Source organism: Centropristis striata, chromosome 3, assembly GCF_030273125.1.
Source record: "Centropristis striata isolate RG_2023a ecotype Rhode Island chromosome 3, C.striata_1.0, whole genome shotgun sequence".
Lineage (NCBI taxonomy): Eukaryota > Metazoa > Chordata > Actinopteri > Perciformes > Serranidae > Centropristis > Centropristis striata.
In genome coordinates, this window is record NC_081519.1 from 11887065 (window position 1) to 11908820 (window position 21756).

At 39.8% G+C, this 21756-nt stretch overlaps 1 protein-coding gene across 1 annotated transcript in view; it reads left to right on the forward strand.

The window, feature by feature from the left end:
* Positions 1-21230, forward strand: part of mdfi (MyoD family inhibitor) — a 32763-nt gene extending 11533 nt beyond the window's left edge. Inside the window, exons 3-5 of the mRNA XM_059330351.1 lie at positions 2904-3032; positions 13844-14206; positions 16985-21230. Coding sequence (XP_059186334.1) covers positions 2904-3032; positions 13844-14206; positions 16985-17238 — 746 coding nt within the window. The 3' untranslated portion in view covers positions 17239-21230. The remainder of the gene's footprint in view (positions 1-2903; positions 3033-13843; positions 14207-16984) is intronic.
* The last annotated feature ends 526 nt before the right edge of the window (positions 21231-21756 follow it).

Sequence of the window (21756 nt, forward strand, 5' to 3'; positions counted from 1 at the left end):
TATATACTGCTTGCCAGTGACATATGCAGCCTATAATACACACACATATCTCTAAACTAGCCATTTGGCAGTGTCGAGAGCAACAGTTCTCACTAGTGGCTTTCATATCTGGAGCTAGCTGATTGAGACTAATGGATACAACATGGGCCTTGGAAATGGCTTCCACATGCAAGAGACAAGCATATGTGTGAGTGAGAGAGCTGGTACTAGATAGAGGAAGGTAACAATGGAGTATATATGTGGTGTGTGTGTGTGTGTGTGTGTGTGTGTGTGTGTGTGTGTGTGTGTGTACAGGTATGTGTGTAGGGTTTGTGTACCACCGTCTAAAAGAACGGAAAAGCAGGAAGCACTTCCCATCCCTTCAGGTCCTGTTTACGTCTCCTCAAACTTCACACGCACAGAGATCCTATTACACACAAAAATTCCCGCAAATAGACACACACACACACACACACACACACACACACACACACAAACACACACACACACATACACAAACTCATGAAAGTGAAGGCAAACACAAATACTCCAGTACTTAAAACACTGTTCCTCTTCATCAAGGTTAGACCACCTTACACAACCAAGTAATTCATACCAGTAGCCTTGATATACTTTGTTTTCTAAGAAAATAAAGATAGTGTTCCTTCAGATAGGGTAATGCTACTTGGAACTCTATAGATTTAGCACAGGAAAAAAACAGCAGCTTGTTTTCCAAAACAGAATTTTTCAGTTTTTGGTTCTTTGTCTCTGTCCCTCTGTGTTACAGACACACAAAACACACAGGACACAAATAGAAGCACGTACTGTATAATGGAATTCAATAACAACATGTCGCAAGGCTTCACTTTATCAGCATCCTTAGTCATTGTTACAATAAGTGAACAACTCATACTTCCTCATTTTCAACACGGTGATGGGAAATTTTCAGAATTTATTTAGTGGCAAACTGTGTCTAAAAAGTGAGGGCAATGAAGAGGTGCCTCAAACCTGCATTTTTTATAATGGCCAGCAGGGTGCGACTACACTGGTTACAAAAAGAAGTTCCGTTATATGGAAGTCTATGAGAAAATGACCCTACCTCTTACTTGAATCATTATATGAAACATTTCCGTAATGAGTTTATGGTCTCAGTCACTTTCTTCAATACAGAATGATGTTCATTTAGTAAAATATTGTTCCATTTAGAGTAAAATAAATGGCAAAGAGTATGCTTTAGGATGACGCTACCTTGTGACCTTCGATCACTCATCACTACCACAGCGCACAGTGTTTTCATCACTTTGACTCTTACAGTGTTTTCAGTTCATGAAAGTGAATTGTAACATATAAAGAGTCGGCTGTTTATTTTTAACAAAGGATGCTAACCGAACTACTAGCTTGGGCAATTTTTAGCTAATAACATCGAATCCTTTCAGCTCTCGATCTGTTCTGTGCAAGTGCTGGTTTCAAAAAAATGCTGATCTTGAGGCTTCGAAACCTAGAGCATAAACCAGTGGGTGGCGTCACAGTGAGAATGAGTCTATGAACAGAATGGAAGCTGCCACTTATGATTAATTACATTATCGATTAATCTGCCAATTACTAATCAATTCATTGTTTGTTCACTACAACAGTGAAAATGTAAGTCCAATCTTTTTCTGAGTCCAAGATCACATCCTTAAATGTCCTGATTTGTCTGACCAACAGTACAAAATCTAAAAGAGAATTGATTTGCTTTTGCATTTTTATTTGTTACTTCATGAAATCAGCTGATGATCATGTTACCTAGGTGCTAATTACTTCAGTTTCAGTCCAAATAATCACTGTAGTAGTTATATCTGAAGAATAGATAACTGGATTTTATCAACTCACCTCAATCACTTCTTTGTTTTTAATTTGTTGTTGAAATAAACTAAACAAAATAAACTGCCTCTATTATTTTTTACATCTTTTCAGCACTCTGTCTATATCTGAGATACATTTGCATAGACATAATGTACATTTAGCCATGAAAGTTAATCTGTAGAGTTATGCCAAATATGTGAAGGAATTTATTTGTAAGAGTGAAGAGGGAATGTGATCTGGAGACGAAGAGTGCGAGAGGCAGGGGACAGGAAAGAGAGGACAGATAGAGAAGTGAGCAAGAGCGGATAGAGTAAATAAACATAGCCGGGAAGTGTTGAGTCCACGCACAGGACGCGGTTTGGTTTGTGTGTGTGTGTGTGTGTGTGTGTGTGTGTGTGTGTGTTTATCAAACCCAGCTGGCTCCCATTTGCCCAGGAATGAGTCTGCACCTCTCAGAGGCCCAAGCCTGCCCTGCTTTGAAGGCCTCTGTGTAGTGTGTATGTATGTATATATGTGTGTGTGTGTGCATAATAACAGCTTCATTAGTGCACTGCATGAAACTGGTGAACACATAAAACACCCAGACATATATTTACTGTATGTATATTATGTGCATGTCCTCTTATGTGTTCATTTTAAACACACCCTCAAACACAAACAGTCATCCCGGCACACACATAGACCCACACAGACTTCAGGTTTCACAAGCATGCACATAGACCCCTAAACAGTCCCAAGGGGTTGGATTTAACTGCTTCCAGATGCACGTTCAGGACAGAGCACACACATACAGACAAAATCTTCTGCTTTGTTGAAGTCAGCAGAACTACTCTGTTTAAATTAATTAAGTGTGAGTGGATGGGAAATGACACGGGAGTAGACATGTTTACTACAAGTGGGAAAACAGCTCGCTGCTGATATCCGATAATATCCTCCTGGAAAGTAGCTACTCACTCCGGGAAACTGGGAACCTGAACCTCAAAACCTTCAAAATAAACCTACCATACACATAAAACTTTGTGGTTTTACAGAAAACTGTTTTTTTTTATGTGACTGTAATTGTGTGTTTGTTTTTCTAGATGTGGCCCACACCTATACTGAGCCCCTCATATTGAGGTTGAATGGCACCCCAGAAAGGTTGCGAGGTGATGATGGAGACAAGTGCCTCGCACACACGGAGCTTACAACACCCAGCAAGAGTATTACATGTGAGTAAACAGCACACTCACACACACACACACATTCACACATAGAGACACACACACTCGGAGGCACTGGTGAGAGTTTTGTTTCCATTACCGATCACTGGTCTGATGAGTCACATTGTCCTGACCTTTAACAAATACATTTGCACACCCTGAAGAAATAGGTCAGGTAATCATACACACAGACAGAAATATCTACATTGTCGGCTAAGTGGGTTAAGTTTCTGATTTCTGAACACACACACCCAAATCTCCACACTTGAAATGAAACGTTTCCTCCTTTTTTCCACTTTCTTGAGCTTCTCTGCATTTTATTTTCAGTCTGTTTGTTGTTAAGACTGGGTTTGTTGCGGTATCAGGGTTCTCTTTTAACTATTTAGGGTTCATTGGGCACCCTCACATTTGTCTAATCAAAATAAATACCCCAAAAAGTCCCTGTTTTGATCAATAGAGAGCCGAAGTCCTGTCACATCCAGGCCAGCTGGCTCCATTAGCTTCTCTGGGGTTTACTATGGATATTGTATAAAACAGTTGATGAGTATCATACTACAGCACTTGCTTTTAGACTATAAATAATGATTCATTTTTTAGCTTTCATAAAAACTAAAACCCATTTATTTATTTTTCCGGCACAGCCTTCCCTTAACCAGGATATCCTCCAACATTCAATCAACTAAGATCATGTTTCCAGCATAGCTGATCTCTGTTGTGCTGTTTAAAAAATGTCTATGCTGGGGTCCTGGTGGCCTCAGAGGGTTAATATGGCAACCAGGGTATCTCAACTTCCTTAGTTTGAGTCCAGTGGGTGACCGTTATTTTGCATGTCATCAATCCCTCTCCTCATTTCCTATCACTGCTCTACTGTCTATGAATAAATAAAGGAAACAATGAATGATAATGAGAAAAAATACCTAAAATATGTCTCTGCAATCTGTATCCCCCTTCCTCATTCTCACAGCTCACCACCTAACTGGCTTCAGTCTGTTAAGCCTGTATTGTTTAGTCCCCGGCACAGTTTTTTTTTTTTCATGTCTATTTATTCTGTTTAAACCAGCATAGTTGCAGATAAAGATTAGGCAACACTTATATCATTAGTATCGTACTGTTTGTAGAATAAGACTCAGTGGTGGGTGTGAATGTTTGTTTCCGACTCCTGTAATCCGCCTCGTTCCCTTCCAATGGGTGACGTCATAGTGACTACATCCTTTATTTGTGTACAGTACCACTGACCACCATTCCATTGTGAACACCAGCACAGGGGGTTTGGGATGGCTGGATTGGAGTTGCTACAGCAGCTAACTGAAGGGGCTACCATCTGCTTTCCTCCCCATAAGTCTCCTAGCAGTGGGAGTGAGAAGGAGGTGCTGTGGAGTGTGTTAGGTCGCTAATTCTAGTCTCATTTGTGGTCTGATGGGAAGGTGGGGCAGAGCACGACTCTAAAATAAAATAGAAAATCAATATGTGGCGGTCAATGATAAAGGTGATTAATCACTTTATTCAAATTAAGGATTTTGTATAAGGATTTCTTTTAGGGTGATGAAGTCATAAAATATGAAGACGGATGTTCTAAGCTTCATTTCAAAACCTCTAGAACACTGAGTGCAACCCTAAACAGCCATATTACATCATGATGTATAAAGTGACTATCCCTGTCTAGACATATGGACTAAACCACACAACATACATTTGGTTTTGATCCAGGGTGGGATTTTTGGTTGTTTGCATTATTACAAAAGGCAGTGTGCTTTTCAATGGGGTTCTCTTACTTCTGTAACAAAAACCTGAAGTTGAGCTCTCTATTCTGCAATCTGTGAAACTGTTATTGACCAATCCACTCCAATAACATCTGTCATTGCTGCAACATGAAATTGCTACTGTAGTTGGCAGTTGTACTGAAGTCAGAAAATTGCAGGAGGAAAAGATGAATGTGTCTCATATTGTGTATGTTTTATTTACACTCAGCCTTTCAAATCTAAACTACTTCCCAGAATCTCCAGCTGGCCAATCATTACACTCCCCATGGGCCGTATCAGCACTTCTCTACGTCAGTTTGCTGGTGAGGAGTGTCCCAACACCTGGAAGTTCTCCTTCCAGAGTCATATCTCCAGTCACCACCACCCATTCCCCTCCCTCGTATTACTAGTCCCACGGTCATGTTTCAGCCAGAGAGGCTCTCTTTCACTCCCCTTGATGTGCAGTCGCTCCAAGTCTCTGTAGCAGAGCCAAAGGTTACGCAAGTATGCTATGTCATTTCTTGCTTTCACTCCAGTTTGAAATAAGTACAATCTCAACATTACTTTGAGCTTTTCTACTATGTAATTTATTCACTTAGAGGACCAAGCTTCACAACAATAAACACCCACAAAGCTTTAGCTAAGATGTCTGGACGCTTGGCCACAAACCTAAAAGCCCTGTAAAAATAAATAATGCCTGACAGTGGTCTAAATCTGTCCTTCCTGTCATTCAAAGAAAAGGAGGGATGGTGTAAGTGAATGAAAGGAGGAATAGAGGGTGAGAGGACCATTGAGTGAGCTGAAATCTGAGCATGTGCTAGAAAACTACAAGCATTTTCCTGGAATCTGGGGCCAGCCATGGGTGACATGCACAAACACACAAACCTGCCCCATGGTAATAGCTAGTTTGCGGTAACTGAATAACCAGCAGTTGAGTCAGGAAATGGATAAGTAGGTGAACGCAGTGTGTTTTGAGTAGGTGCGTGCATGTCTGCTGTCTCAGTCTATGTTTGTGGCGCTACCTGTGCTGTCTGCTGTTCATCTATTTCAGGCCCAGGCTGGAAGACTGAAAGCTTTGGATCTCATTTTTTTCTGCTTCTCTCTCTGCTTTATTTTACATCCCAATAAAATCTACAAAACCCACCAGCTCCATATGCTGTGCTGGGAGGATTATGCAACTACAGTAAGCTTGGACAAAATGTACCGCCATGAACACCAGTCCTCACTGGCTTTCCATTTGCCTTCATGTGCCTCCTCCCTTCATCTATAGCTTCCTCCGTCTACCACTTACACAATCCCACACGTGTTCTCGAGACTTGAACCACAAACTAAACAGTGACAGTTCAAAACTTTATCCCTTTCTCAGGTCAATGTGCAGCATATGCCTGACCCTACCGAGTCCGACCCCTCTTCGATCCGTGCTCCAATAACAGTTGAGCAAAAGCTTGGTACTGGCGGTATTTATGCTAAGTGCTTGGCTCTTTATGAACACATTACATTGTACATAATCACATCTTAAACGCTGACTCCATATGCAATCTTTTCCAAGTTTCATAACTTGGTTAAATGACCACTAAAAACGCATGAGAGTGAGTAAAGGCAGTGACTTTGCTTACCACAATAAGTTTACCAAATAATAAGGATATGAATAATGTGAACATCAGCTATGCAAAGTTTGGAAATAATGGAAAAGAAGCTAAGCTAAGTACTGCTGCTAAGGCCACGTCTGTTATACACTCACTATGGATAAATGTGGCAATGTAATCATCTACAAACCTACATCAGGTCACATGGGGAAAAAAGTTTGCATTTTGACACAAAGTAAAACATGAGATAAGATATGACTTTATTTATCCCGCTGTGGGGAAATTTACAGCAGCTAAAGATACAGACACATAGATATAGAATACAGAATAAGAATATATATTGTATACACATTATATACATACATTTATAATATATTGTATAAATATTTTTTTGTGTTCGTTTTTTGTTTTCCTGAATTTACTTTGCATTTTACAGATATTGCACATTGGAGAAAATATATTTTAGCATGTTAAATAGGTTAAATAAGTTGTTGCATGTAGTAGTATGAACGTCAATTAATAAATATATTTAAATATATGCAGAGATATAATAATAAAAATAATAATAATAATAATGACATATACATGGGACAAAACTGGGAAGCTACAGAATAATATAGGTGTTTAGATTAGCTAATATTGCCAAAAAGGTGGCCAACTAACGAGCTAACATAAAACCGCATCAAGAAGCATAAGTCTCATCAGATCACTAGCATACGGCAGGGTTGCTTCTTCCTTATTTCTGTAGTAGATGGGTTCGTTGTGGACATATTTTTAAGATGACATGAATTATTGTTAGCCACAAAAATGTGTTCTTAGTGTGTCTTTTGTGAACCTCATAAACCACTATCAGCCTGCAGAATAAATACAGTCTGTGTCATCTGCAATCAATCAATCATCATCTGTTGCTCCAGCTTCATGAAGAGCGTGAAGAAGTTACCAAATAGCTGTGACTCAGGTCTGTGGTGAGGTCATGGCTGTGTGACATCTGTCAATGTGTTTGTGAGTGAAACAGAAGCAAAAACAATATTCCTCATCCTGTATGCTCTGTCTCGCATTGATGACATCAGAGCTATAGTATGTGTCTGGCCCCGGGCCTTTTGACAAGCTGTCTGAGAACAATGTGCAGAGAGAGCTGTTAACATATGTGAATGTGTGTAATGACCTGAGTCAAACACACACACACACGCACACGCACACACACACACAAAGGCGCACTCACTGTCAGTGATGTCATGAACACACTGCTGTCTTTGACGTCACAGGCACAGCAGGATACACATGTTCACAGATGTTCAACAGCTTACACTCTTTTGGACTCTTGAGGAAACAATGACACGTATAATTCATCACTGACAGGATCACAGTAGTGCTTATGACACTTCCACTCGGTTTATTTTTATCAGTGAGATATCTTACTGAGATCATAACATAAACCAGATAGAAGTCAGTTTTATGCATGTGTGAATGAGGGCATGGAAGTGGGGAAATGCTGAGAGAAGCTGTTTGTTATTATTTTGTCATCAAACGGGAGGAGTGAGCAGTGTGTTGTTGGTGGGAATTCTAACAGGACTGTGACATTGCCTTTAATTAGAGACCAGTGACCATGCTGAAACTGTTTCCCATCTCTGTTCCTCTGCCTTAATCCCATTTCCTTTTCTCCGTCTTCTTCTGAATTTACTATCTCTTTGTTGGTCACACTGAAACACATGTTTTACATGTACCGTCAGCTGGATAATGGTGACACAGGGCTGAGTGATGGAAAGTCCAGCTGTGTGGAAATGTCACAGGGGTCATGAGGAGGTGGTTGGTTGATGTCTCAGGTCAGGGATTAATGTTGCCGTGTGTCATGTTGTTCTTGTAAGTCTACTGCCTTTTCCTCTTTTCTTCAAAATATAGGCCAAGCCCTCTCAATTTGCACACTGTTTCCATTTATTTGTCAGGTGAAATTCACACAAATGAGTCAAATGTTGGAAAAAAATAAAGATTTTTTTTTTAAAAATAAAGATTTTTGTGGTTTGCAACAGCTGGGCTAAAGGGAATAAATCGTGTTTCTAAATGTCAAAAAAAAAAAAACCACAAGAAGATTTTCCAGAACTTTTGGGTATTGGGCAAGTTGTTGTTTTGCGTCAGCTAATGTCATGTTTGATGTTTTCATGCACACACAAAAAACGAAATGTACTTTTCATCACAGAATATAAAAGACTAATGCCCATGCATAGCTGTATTTCCCCTGGTTTAGAAAAGAAATGTGCAGGCACAAACACATCAGTCAATTTGTTAAACCTTTGATTGCTGAGATAGTTTAGTCATAGTAAGACAGTATGAACTTGACAGTTAAATGAATATATCTCAATAATATGCTATTTATCACTATTATTTACTATTAATTTGGTTAATACCTGCCATTTTGAAATTCAGGTTATTTTCAGTTTTTGGTTATTAGCAATAGTGAGGATTGATTGGTTTCCTCAAATTTCCTCAAACACTTACTTAAGATTTTGTCACTCCACTTTGCTAGAAGTGCAGCTCTCTAGTTCACTAGAGCCCTTAGGGGCCAAAACAAGCTCCAACAGCTGAACCTAAACAGAGATTGAAAACGATTGATGTCTGTTAAACACAATAACACTCAGAAATCATAACTGCCTATTGGATCTCTGTCTTTATTGTGACTTTTTTATGTCTGTTGCATACAACTTGCTTATTGTGAAGCTACATACACATCATATTGTATGTTGCTCTCTAAGAATGAACTTACCACTGGGAAAAGACTTCTATTTTTGTTATATATATTTAACCTGGCAGCACAAATAGCACAAACACACGCAGTAAACGTAGCAGGATCACTGATTTTATCCACATCCTTCCGTTCACCATGAGTACAAGCAATGATCGTTCATAAAATGATGAATGATCAATGGACTGTTTAACTCTTATCAGTCTTTGTTTTTTCAGTGAGACTAAAAACAAATAGTCAAAGGTGAGTCACAGTTATTTCTTGCCAACACTTTATTTTGAAACAGCAGTCTTGTGTATCTGATTGAACTCTGTGTTCACATTACTTTTTCAGTGTAGTGAGTGTGTGCAGCTAAACAGGCCTCATTAACGCTGTAGTGTTGTTTGGAGTGCTGCATAGCAGCCAAAAATGTGGGAAAATCTATTTGCAAGCTGTTTGAAATAACACTCAACTACTAAAACTGTGAGAATGATAAGTTGCTGCCTTTTGACACTTTTGGCCCACATTACAAAACAATGCAACTATGCAAGAAAAACCAAGAAGGGAGTCAGTGGGTAAGATGATTCTGGAAGATTGGAGTGAAGAGATGAAAATGGATTTTGAAATGTTGTTCAAATATTGTGAAACTGAACCAAGTATGCCAAGCTCACATCATTCTTTATTTTCATCATTGATGGCATATGTCCTCATCAACAAAAAAGTCTCTGCAAGCAATCTGTTATGTCCAATTATGGGGAAAAAAGCATTGATGTATATTTGTGTATCATTAGCATGGAGGTCGATTTTTTCCAAGTGCCCACATGTGTTACTTATGTTAGAAATCAACCTCAACACACTACACATTTTTTAACTATTTACATTTTTACAACCTCTATTTACAAACCCTCTTGTCCTCTCCTGTCTAGTCTGTGTAAACAGCCTGAAGGTCAGTTCAAGTTTTGCTGAATTTTTGTCCCGTAAATGTTGATATCAGCCGAGTCGCTCATAGCTTCCCAGTTGTGCTGATGAGCAAAGAATATAATGTTTTTTGCAGGATCTGGTTAGTGCAAAAAGTTAATTTTTGGCAAAGTTTCAAATGACCCACGTAGAATAATTAATTTTGATTAAATATTATTATTTTAGTTTTGTTTCTGTTTCTTGATGGAAGTGTTCATCACACATGATTCTTTTCAAGAACTACAGAGAAAAAAAAAAGAATAAAAAATCCAACGATAATTGCTGTTTGTACCGTTTCTGGCTACGATAAATGGTGTAATTTATTGTAGCCAGAAACCAAACCGGGGTTCAGAGAGTTCAGTTGCATTCAAGAATGCAAATTTGGTCTGATGAAAAATGTTATTCTCCTGCAGTGACTTTGATCTCATATATACAGTGTATATATTAGACTTTTCAACACTTTAACCTACATAGACAGACAAACTGCAGCAGAGGAGACGGTAGGATAAAGCAGCTGGAACAGAGACAGACAGACTTCATAGTCATTCTGGTGACTCATCGAGCAGAATATAAGTAGAGAGAGAGAGAGAGAGATGAACAGCAGATCCCTGGTCTGGGAGGGAGGTGTGTAAGTACAGGGTAGCTGAGAGACGCCAGGAGAGAAGGAAGAGGTGGAGGGTGTGTGAAGTGAATGGGGGGTGTGTGTGCTGCTGCATTCAACTGATGGTTGACTCACTCGTGCTCGTTCACCGGCCCTGCACATCTGCACAGGCAAACATGCACACGCATCCTAGAGGTTGCAGGACCCCCAGTGGTCCAACGCTGCTGTGTTAGTGCCACACACACACACTCTGTGGTTTCCCAGTCTCATCATGTTAATCCCGCAGTCATTTGCCTCTTTATTTGCTGTTATTTTTAACTAGCTCCCACTGCTGAATCATTGTGTTTATGAGTCACACCCATGCTTCCTCCTGGTCCAAATATGCACAAGCAGCAACCCATTTCTTCTACTTTGTTTTCTCTCTTTCTCACTCCATCTTTCTCCCTTCACTTTCTTGATCCCAGACAAAGGGACCTTGTGTTTTTTCTGTGTGTGTGCATGTGCATGAATGTGTGTCTGCACGTGTCCTTGCATGCATATATTTGTGTGTGTGAGTGGGTTTAACCTCAAGCTCTGTTTGGAGACAGTCCTGACTCCCCGTCTCTCTCTGTCTGTCTGTTTGCCTGCCAGATCCGCCTATGTACTGATTTCATACACACACCACAAACTCACTCAAGAAGTTTGAATTTCTCAACAACTCACAATCCCCCGGACAATACAGACCTAGTGGGAATACTGAAAAATTGTGCATAGCTTCCCTCCCCTCTGTCTAAACCCCTTCTTCTCTTACTGACCTACATCCTGGACAGCTCACAGTGTTAAAATACAGTACTGTGCAAAAGGCTAAAAGGGGGAGATGAATTGAGGGAGGAAAAGAGGAAGAGAGAGAGAGAGACATAACACAAGAGAGCAGCAGGTATTGACTTTTGACATACTTTAGGAGGAGAAAGTATGGCTCCTTCTCACTGCACATGCATGCACGCCTACACACTAATGCACACACTGCAGCTTGCCAAACATCTGGAGCAAAGCTAGAAAACGCTGAATGAAAGAATCTTTAATAACACTGGATTGGTTGTACGACTGCGGCCACCGGCCAATCAAAACAGTCCTGCGTGGGTTATCTGTCTCCGAGCGGTTATCGAAGGGACGCTTTTATTGCCAGTCATGTTTCATAGCTCGAGCTCAGTGAGGACTACACTCTGTTGGCCTCCCAGTGCAACTGTGTGTGTGCATCTGTGAGGTACGGCTTTGATTTTCTGTGGGTGTGTTGTGCTCTGAGCTGCCCTGTTAATTCTCACCACACCTCTCCACATCAGATGCTTTCAGGTCAAGAAAATATTTAGGGCCTCAATAGGATGGTATTAAATACTACCATAATATATAAAAACCAGGCGTCCGTTTTATTCTTCTTTTCAGGGTGTGTGTTTGGTTTGGCAGTGGAGGTGTGCTTTTCTGCCTCCATCTCTCCAGCTGAGTAGTTAGCACTCGATAGCACTTGGAGGAAAAATATACCAAGTCGTGTAAAGAGCCAAGGTTAACAAAATGTGCATGCTGTCAAATTTTTACATGTTGTATCAAAACTGAATTCTTCCAAAAAACTCAGGTACCGACAGGTCGGGATAGATTTTTACAGACACTCCTCTCTGACTGTCTCACAGTCTTCTCATCTATCCTGTCTTTTTTCCCCCTGCTGTCTCTTCAAGTTGTGTAACAGTCTAGACAAGTAGGATCAGGGGTCAGGTCAGTAAATACATAGCTGATCCCATGAGCCACGGCAGGTTAGTAATTGGACTCAGTTTCCCTTTCATGATGCTGCATTAGCACAAGTCTGCACACACACCGAGAGGGGCCTCTATCAGTAATAAATAGAGCATTGAAAATTGGCTTAGAAAAATATTACATGAAAAGTAGCAGTACTCCTGGTGCTGTCACCCGATGGCGTTTCAGAGGTGTCCCTGCTGCTTACACACAGTACATGTTTCAACCCTTTTAATATATTTTATATAAATGCTTTGGGGATCCAATTTTCTAAAGTCCGCCTTACTTTCAGGCCAAATTTCAAATGCACTGTCTACTATTCCTGCAAAAATGTAATGCAGAGTTCAGCCAAAGCTAATATCTGCAGTCTGAGTCAGACAAATCAAGCAAATATCTTCCAAAGTTAAAGTCTTTTTAGTACAAAAGGCTCTCTTTTTGTTTTTGGCCTCTACCGTGTGACTCAGCAAGGAACATTTGGTCATAACAAGGCATTAACTTTGGGAGATAACCATTTTATTTGACTGAATCCAGCTGTTGAGACCTCATTTTAGCTTCAAATGAACTTCAGAATAAGGACAGCAGATATTGTCCCTCATGCCTTACATTGGAATTGCTTTTAAAAGGGATGTCTTTGTAAATCACTCAACAGTGCGTGCAATGTACATATGTACATGTGAGAAAAGATGTGAAACTTGCTATTGAATAATAACAATGAGTGACTCTTCTTACACATATGATCCATCTTTACCAGAATCAACAGTGTTCAGCTGAGCAGTATAGTACAACGCAACAAGCACTGACTTTGATTATTTAATTAATCATGAACAATATGGATAATTGATTAATCGCTGAAGTCATTCAGTCAAAATTCAGCCAAGACAAAAATGATCAACTTTTCCTGGTTCCAGCTCAGATGTGACGATTAACTGCTTGTCTCCATTTCATATCACATATTAAAGTCTTTGGTCTTTGGATTATCTGTCAGACAATTTATCACAGGCAGCCTTGTATTTCTGCATTGTGTTTAGGACAAGAATAATAGAAATTTTAAGTTTATTTGATAGGGAAATCATTATCTCGATGATTAAGTAAAAAAGTGAGATCAAATTATATTAAGACTAAAATATATAATTATTTTATAATATTAAGTCTAAAGTATGCAAATCTTTGAATAGAGTTGTTAAACACTTTTATAATACACTTTTGCTTTACAGCAATGCAAAACCAGTATGCAGTAACTACATTTTTGAGTTCTTAGGTCAAATAAATTGTCATCAAAATTACATCATCAATACATGTAGAAATAAGTGTCATATCATTAACCTACCTATAACCCATTTGGCTGGCCAGTTGAAAAATGTTACAAAAAACTTTTATAGCAGTTACTATGTTGTATTAATTTTGCAAATGCTTATTGTCCACAGCCTATTGTAAATGAATGTTCTCTTGTCCCTCCCCAGCTCAACCAGCAGCCCGATCCACGCCCGTCCACCACACCCAGCCATGTCGGACACAGCCCAGCAGCCAACTACGCAACGGCAGCAAGCACCACACACACTCCTCCCCTCACACGCACTGTCCGCATCACACGCACTCGCCTCACACGCACGGCCTCCATTCCAACGGGGTCAGGAACGGGGGCCCTCATCCTAAGCTGGGCTCCCTCCCGAGAGGTGGCTCATCCACCTCCTCGTCCTCTTCAGCAGGACCCAAACACACCAAGAAATTGCAGTCCAACCCGTCCATCACCTCCCAGAGCAGCAAGAGGAGCAAGAGCAGCTCCAAGAGCAACAGCTCTCAGATTCCCACAGAGGCACAGGACGGTGAGATACAGAAGCTAATGGAGGGGAAGTGGTCAGCAGGAGAGGGAGGGATAGCTAGCAAGGTTTAACATTAAAGATTCACATTGTAAAAAGTGAGATTTCTATGTCTTTTTTATTATAAAGCATGTCTAGATGCTTCAGAAATGTTGCCTCAGGACTATTGTAAGGTTGTTATTTCAAAGCCATACAATATAAAGGTAGAAAGTTTTGTTAAAGTGCTGTTACAGGTATGCAAATATGTTCTAGTAGTAGAGGATTAGAAATATTCTTTGCCCATCTTCTGACCCAAAATCAATCACAGAAATCTCTTCTTTTTGTAATTTGTAAAGCTTGCCATTAATTAGCATTAAGAGTTCAGTTTAAGAGTGTATAGTGCAGCCACTGAAAATGTGCAATGTAAACTGCATTTATACATCTTAAGCAATTGAGAAATGAATAATCAAGACAAAAGAAGAAATTCATCTTGGAAAAGTTCTAATTACAGTAGTGTTCAATATAATAGCAGTCCAATGTGACTAACTGGATTAGTCCAGGTTTTTAGTATATTGTTTATTGCTACATGGCAAACAAGGTACCAGTAGGTGCAGTAGATTCTCAGAAAACCAACAAGACTCAGCATTCGTGATATGCAGCTCTTAAGGCTGTGCAATTGGGCAATTAGTTGAAAGGAGTGTGTTCCAAAAATAGCAGTGTGGCATTCAATCAGTGAGGTCATCAATTTTGTGAAAAAACAGGTGTGAATCAGGTGACCTCTATTTAAGGATGAAGCCAGCAGTTGTTCAACATGCATTTCTCTTTGAAAGCCTGAGGAAAATGGGTCGTTCAAGACATTGTTACATTTACATTTACATTTAGTCATTTACGTTTACATTGTTCAGAAGAACAGCATACTTTGATTAAATAGTTGATTGGAGAGGGGAGAACTTATAAAGAGGTGCAAACAATTATAGGCTGTTCAGCTAAAATTATCTCCAATGCTTTAAAATGGAGAGCAAAACCAGAGACATGTGGCAGAAAACGGAAGAAAACCATCAAAATGGATGGAAGAATAAGCAGAATGGCAAAGACTCAGCCAATGATCAGCTCCAGGATGATCACCGACAGTCTGGAGTTACCTGTTAGTGCTGTGACAGTTAGAAGACGTCTGTGTGAAGCTAATCTATTCACAAGAATCCCCCCCAAAAAGTCCCTCTGTTAAAAAAAAGGCATGTGCAAAAGAGGTTACAATTTGCCAAAGAACACATCAACTGGCCTAAAGAGAAATGGAGGAACAGTAAAATTGTTCTTTTTGGGTCCAAGGGCCGCAGACAGTTTGTGAGACTCTGAATTCAAGCCACAGTCCACAGTGAAGACAGTGAAGCATGGTGGTGCTAGCATCATGATATGGGCTTGTTTCTCCTACTATGGTGTTGGGCCTATTTATCTCATACCAGGGATCATAGATCAATTTGCATATGTCAAAATACTTGAAGAGGTCATGTTGCCTTATGCTGAAGAGGACATGCCCTTGAAATGGGTGTTTCAACAAGACAATGACCCCAAACACACTAGTAAACCAGCAAAATCTTGGTTCCAAACCAACAACATTGATGTTATGGAGTGGCCAGCCCAATCCCCAGACCTTAATCCAATTGAGAACTTGTGGGGTGACATCAAAAATTCTGTTTCTGAAGCAAAACCAAGAAATGTAAATGAATTGTGGAATGTTGTTAGAGAATCTTGGAGTGGAACAGCTGAAAGGTGCCACACGACTCCATGCCACACAGATGTGAAGCAGTTATAAAAAAAACTGTGGTCATACAACTAAATATTAGTTTAGTGATTCACAGGATTGCTAAATGCTGAAACAAAAAAGTTTGTACAAAATAGTTTTGTGTTTGTAAAGTCAACGGCAGACACTGCTATATTTTTGAACACACTCCTTTCAACTAATTGCCCAATTGCAGCCTTAAGAGCTGCATATCATGAATGCTGGGTCTTGTTGGTTTTCTGAGAATATACTGCACCTACTGGTACCTTGTTTGCCATGTAGCAATAATAAATATACTAAAAACCTGGATTCATCTGGTTAGTCACATTGGACTGCTATTATATTGAACACAACTGTTTAACCTTGCCAATCTTTAAGCACTCCTGCTTTGAAATGCAGGTTTGTTTCAGAACTTCTTGTCATCGCTTGAATGCTTGTCTTTGAATCTGAGCAGTCTTGATCCATAGCAAACCTTAAATAACATATTTGTCATTATTAACCTGAGGTTACAGTGATATGGTGAACAAGTCTACCTTTTTCTTTCAAAATGATTAAAAATAAAAACTCTTCTTCATGAATATTACTGATACAGAGAGTAAAACAAAGAGGAGAGTGGTTCTGTAAAGCAAATTAAACCTTATTACCTTGAACATGTTAGTTAGACTAGAAATTTGTAATTCTTTTACCCCCTTTTAACGAACAAATGTAGTACATTGGGTGTGTTAATGCCACCAGCACATAGGCAGGCCCTGGCACTGAAGAAAAATGTTTTTTGTGAAGTAATTCCTCGGTCACGTCTCATGATTTCTGACTTATTACACTGACTTTATTGCCAAAATTTTTATGACAAACTCATGTTTTTTAAATTTGCTTTATTGGTGTAATATGTAAAAACGCAAATGTAGCCAACGCATGAAATAAAGGAAAATATTGGATAAAGGAGAAAAGAAAACCTTATTAGAATGCACACTGATTGCGTAAGTAAGCTGAATGGTGAACTTCAACAAACTGCCTCTTTTCCTCTCCAGATTGCTGCGTTCACTGTATTCTGGCCTGCCTCTTCTGCGAGTTCCTGACTCTGTGTAACATCGTGCTGGACTGTGCCACCTGCGGCTCCTGCGCGGGGGACGACTCGTGTTTCTGCTGCTGCTGTGCGACGGAGGAGTGCGGCGACTGTGACCTGCCTTGTGACATGGACTGTGGCATCATTGACGCCTGCTGTGAGTCTGCAGACTGCCTGGAGATCTGCATGGAATGCTGCAGCCTTTGCTTCTCCTCCTGAGGCCCCCAGCCGCTACCACCGCCACCACAGGAGGCAAAGTACATGTCGGTTCCACACTCCCACAAGCCCAGGAACAACTTTGACCAGTGTCTTATCAGAGCTGAGAAGTGCTACACGCAGTCTTTGTTGCCTGGGCTCTGTGGTTAACACTATATTGGCTGGCCTAGTTGGCTCTACAATATGTCCAATGTTTCTTACAAGGTTTGCCAAGCGAGAGATGCTGAGAGCAGTCACTGGTGAATTCTTCCCTCCTCCATTGATCAAACGAAGGGACAGTAGCTTCCCTGCCTTGTCTTTGCTGTGGGTCCATTGCTACACAGCTGGATATATGGTGCAGAGTGACTTCCAGCTGTGGTCCGAGAGTGTCTGCCAGACTGCGCAGACCGGGCCTCTGGACCCTCACAGAACAAGCTATTATTACAATGGAGCCCCTTGTGCCGTCTGAATGACTGGAGTTCCCCAAGCATGAAAAATGACCTCCAAAAGCAAATGAGAAAATGGCTCCATTTAACCGGATTTTAGTGTTTCTGTAGATAAGAGCAGCAGCATAATGGGAAAATGGACGCTCAGATCTCAGTAGAAATGTAGTCTGTCCTCCTGTCCTTGGCGAGTTTAAAGTCTTCCAGTTTGATTGCGTACAGTGGCCTTTGTGACACACACACACACACACACACTTAGTGGAGGATGTTGAATCCACCGCTGTCTTTGTCCTCGTTGCAATGTACAAAATAGAGAAAACATTAATGGTGGCTTGTGGCAATATTACAGACAAATTTCTTTTGTTAATATGCATCTCACTTAACGGACTTATTCAGAGAAGAACCATGAGAGCGCCGCGCATCAGCCTGAAGATGGACATCAGAGTGAAAGGTTGATAAGCTTGATAAGGTCATGGACACATTCTCTACTCTAACATGTGAAAGGAGAGAGTTCTTAATCAAAAGTCTCTCCTCGTTTAATGTTTCACATCTTGTTTACTTTTTCATTTTTCTATTTTGAGGGGCTGTATTCAGTGAATCCCTACTCGTCTGAACGGTCAGAGCTCGTAAAGGACTGGTAGAGGATTGGAAGGCATCATCTCTTTTTTTAATACATTTCATTTTTCTTTGTCGTTCTTGCTATGTGAACAAATGGCCTTGGCTTAGCTTAAGGCCTGAATTTTCAAGTAGATTCCTCACCTTTACCAAATCTCTATTAATCCTTGTTTTGTAGATTTTAGTTAAGATATTTGCATTTCTCCTCTAATGTGAAAATCACATTTCTGTGTTATCGGGTTCTGCCGGGCTCTCTGTCAAGCAGACATTGCTCAACATCTAATTTAATTCCTTGAGTGAAAATCTCACAACATTATGCTAAGTTAGATCCATATGCTCGTAGTATGAATGGTACGCTTTTGATAACAGGCCCGCACTCTCGTATGCTCAGATGCATACCTTCTCCAACCCAATACCTCTTGAGATGTCACCTAGATCTGTTGTGCATTTTAAAATGACTTGATAAAAAAATTCCTCTCCTCTCTGATCAAAATACTGTTTGTGCAATCCTCCTTTCTTGGAAATACCAAAGAGTTTTCCTCTTACTGGACCTTAGTTTCTTGACCTACAGTTATTTTACTTTGAAGGGTCTTTGCTATGCTAATATGGCTGTGGTTGGTTAAACCCTATTTTAAGGGCTGAAATATAACACTGTTGATTAAGAATATACACTAGGCTGTAGTTTTTCAGAAATCAACAAATGCAACTTGAGAAGATATTATGACTCGAAATGTCTGTTTGTATCAGATAGAACATGTTTCCAATTTTTAACTCCTTCGAACTCAACTGAAAAGAAATCCTGGAGAGCCCTGGAAAACAATGCAATTTATTTACAGTACAAAGAGATTTATGAAGGGAGAACTGGAATATATAATGTTGTGTATAGACGTGATAACAATGTTATTTGTTTGGATTTACAACATATTGCATATTCTGACAATGTTGCTTCATCGAGGTACATGTTCTCCATCACCAGACCACAGACTGTCAAAGGAGTTGATGTAGCCGATCAGTCTGACAAGTGAAGACAATGCACAAGTGCCTTTAACCTGTATTCTCCCTAATGACCAGCAGTGGGTGACTCCACTGGTTCCAAAAAACGTCCAAATGTATGGAAGTCTATGAGAAAATGACCCTACTTGATTTATTACCTCAGTACACATTTTCCCAAGAAGTTAATGATCTCAATCACAAGTTCCAATCCTTCAATACAACATGTTTATTCTGTTGAATATGCTCCCAATTAGAATAAATAGATATGCAATAAAGGCATAGCAATGCGTATCTATGGCACCGTGTTGAAACCTTGAATTATGAAAAACCAGGTGCACTGGCATGCAAAGTGTCCAAGAGTTCTTAGTCAGATCCACTATCTTATCCAAATATGGTCACTTCTGGCTCCAAAAACAAGCTGTGATGGCCAAATTGCCAAACTCAAGGCTTCAAAACAAAAAACCCATGGGTAACGTCACAATGGCTTCTCTTACACACTAAACCAGACCAACTTCATGACAAAAAGCATAGGGGCGAACTGTGATAAATAACTAGGGGTGGTGTGCAAAGCTAATCTATACACGTTTGGTATAAAAACATTGGCAGATAGCAAAGCTGACTGCCTGTTGACTCTGCCTGTTAGCAGGCAGTGTTACAATAAACAGTTAAAACAGTTTGCCAGGGCAAACAAGAATATGAATACATGTTAACATATGTTTCCTACATGCTCATTTTTCAGCTAAAACAATAGCTTCACTGTTTATTAACCCAACCCAACTGGCATGTTGTTTCCTATCATTTATGACTGTACATAACCACAGCACCACTCGCTCCAGCTCCAGTTTCAACATTCTTCCTCCTCTGCAGCTCAACTCAAACACAGTCCAAAGGGGCAATCCGTTCAGCCTTCAAAACCAAAATAAATCCAGTTTTCATAAATTTTAAGTTCACAGACAGACTTATCTGTGGTTTGATGCTTTCTGAGTTGATTTTATTTTATTTAAATTCCTGTGCAGATGTAACTGGAGGAATAAAGTCAACAAAAACCTACCTGTGGCAGACAGCAGGGCTTTGCAAATCTCTTTTTGGCAGTAGATCATATAAACATGTCTGACTCTCCTGTGAGGTTGTTGGTTTCCAAAAGTAGCTTCACCTGGGTTTTTTGAAGAGGTCCTGTTGGACTGTAAAGTGCAGAGAGAAGGTGCAGCAGCCTGTCGGCGCTACAGCTAGGTCGGGCAATGCAACATAAATCATGAGAAACAACATTTTAATACGGCCTGGGTTGAAAAACAGTGAACACATCATTTATATTTTATTTAATGATGTTGGAATAATATTTTATGACTTGATCATTAAACACTACTTTATATCTTTACTGAGAAGTGCTTCACAATTTGTAAGGAGTGGAGGCAGTCTGGAGGGATAGAAACACTAATTGGTTGGTCTGGGGATGGAGAACACTGTTTGGACATAGAAAGTTCCAAGATGAACATTGGTCTGAAACATTTCGGTCATTCTCTGGATTGTAAAGATTGTTTGGAGACATGGATTTGATGTTGTGTCTGTACCAGACAGGTCATCATGTCTTTTCCAGATAATTCCCCTGTACTTAATCAAGCTATTGCAGTAATACTGGAAGAAAAACAAGTTTACTTTCACTGTTGTCCATGCTCAGTATTATCAGTGTTTTGTTAGAATTACTTTGACTACAGAAATGTCTAACTGTTGACTTTCATTGATTTATTGACTTATTATGAGATGTCATTTGGATATTGATTTTAAAGGGCTAGCCACCTCTGCTAGTACTCTGAAAGTTATCCTAGCCCAGCTGAATTGTTACTAGACTGTAGTCCACTATAATGTCATGTTGTTTACACTACTCCATTTTTATGTCAATTTGAATTGCTGTCCTGGAAGTCACATTAAATCTCTTAGTTTAATACTGAATAAACAATGTGAACTCCAGGCTACATGTATCACTCTTTATTCCCTTTCACATAGGTTCCAAGCTCATTACAGTATGGCCTTATTCATCACCTGGACAGTGCTGAATTACTGAAATCCTTGATGCAGCGTAAACTAGATTTAAACATTTGACCCTCTGACCTGCACTGCTTGGCACACTTACATGACTATTAAGAAGGAAGTAAATGTAGCCACTACAAACAAGAGGAGAATGCACTGTATCTGATAATTCAACATCACTTTCCTCTCAAATGCATCTACTTTCTATGTTTTCTGCTGTGTGCACAAATGCAAAAGTATGAACTAAAGGTGAGTTGGAGAGAAGTAATACCCAACTATAAAAATACTCAGTTACTGGTAAAAGCCATGCATTTAAAAAAAACAAAAAACTTTTTATACACATGATATTTTATAAACTGATCACATTCTGTTTGTAAAATCTCACTAAATTCGATAAATGACATGGAGTAAAAAGTGCAATGTTCGCCTGAAATGTAGTATAAAGTGGCATGAAATTAAAATGTTC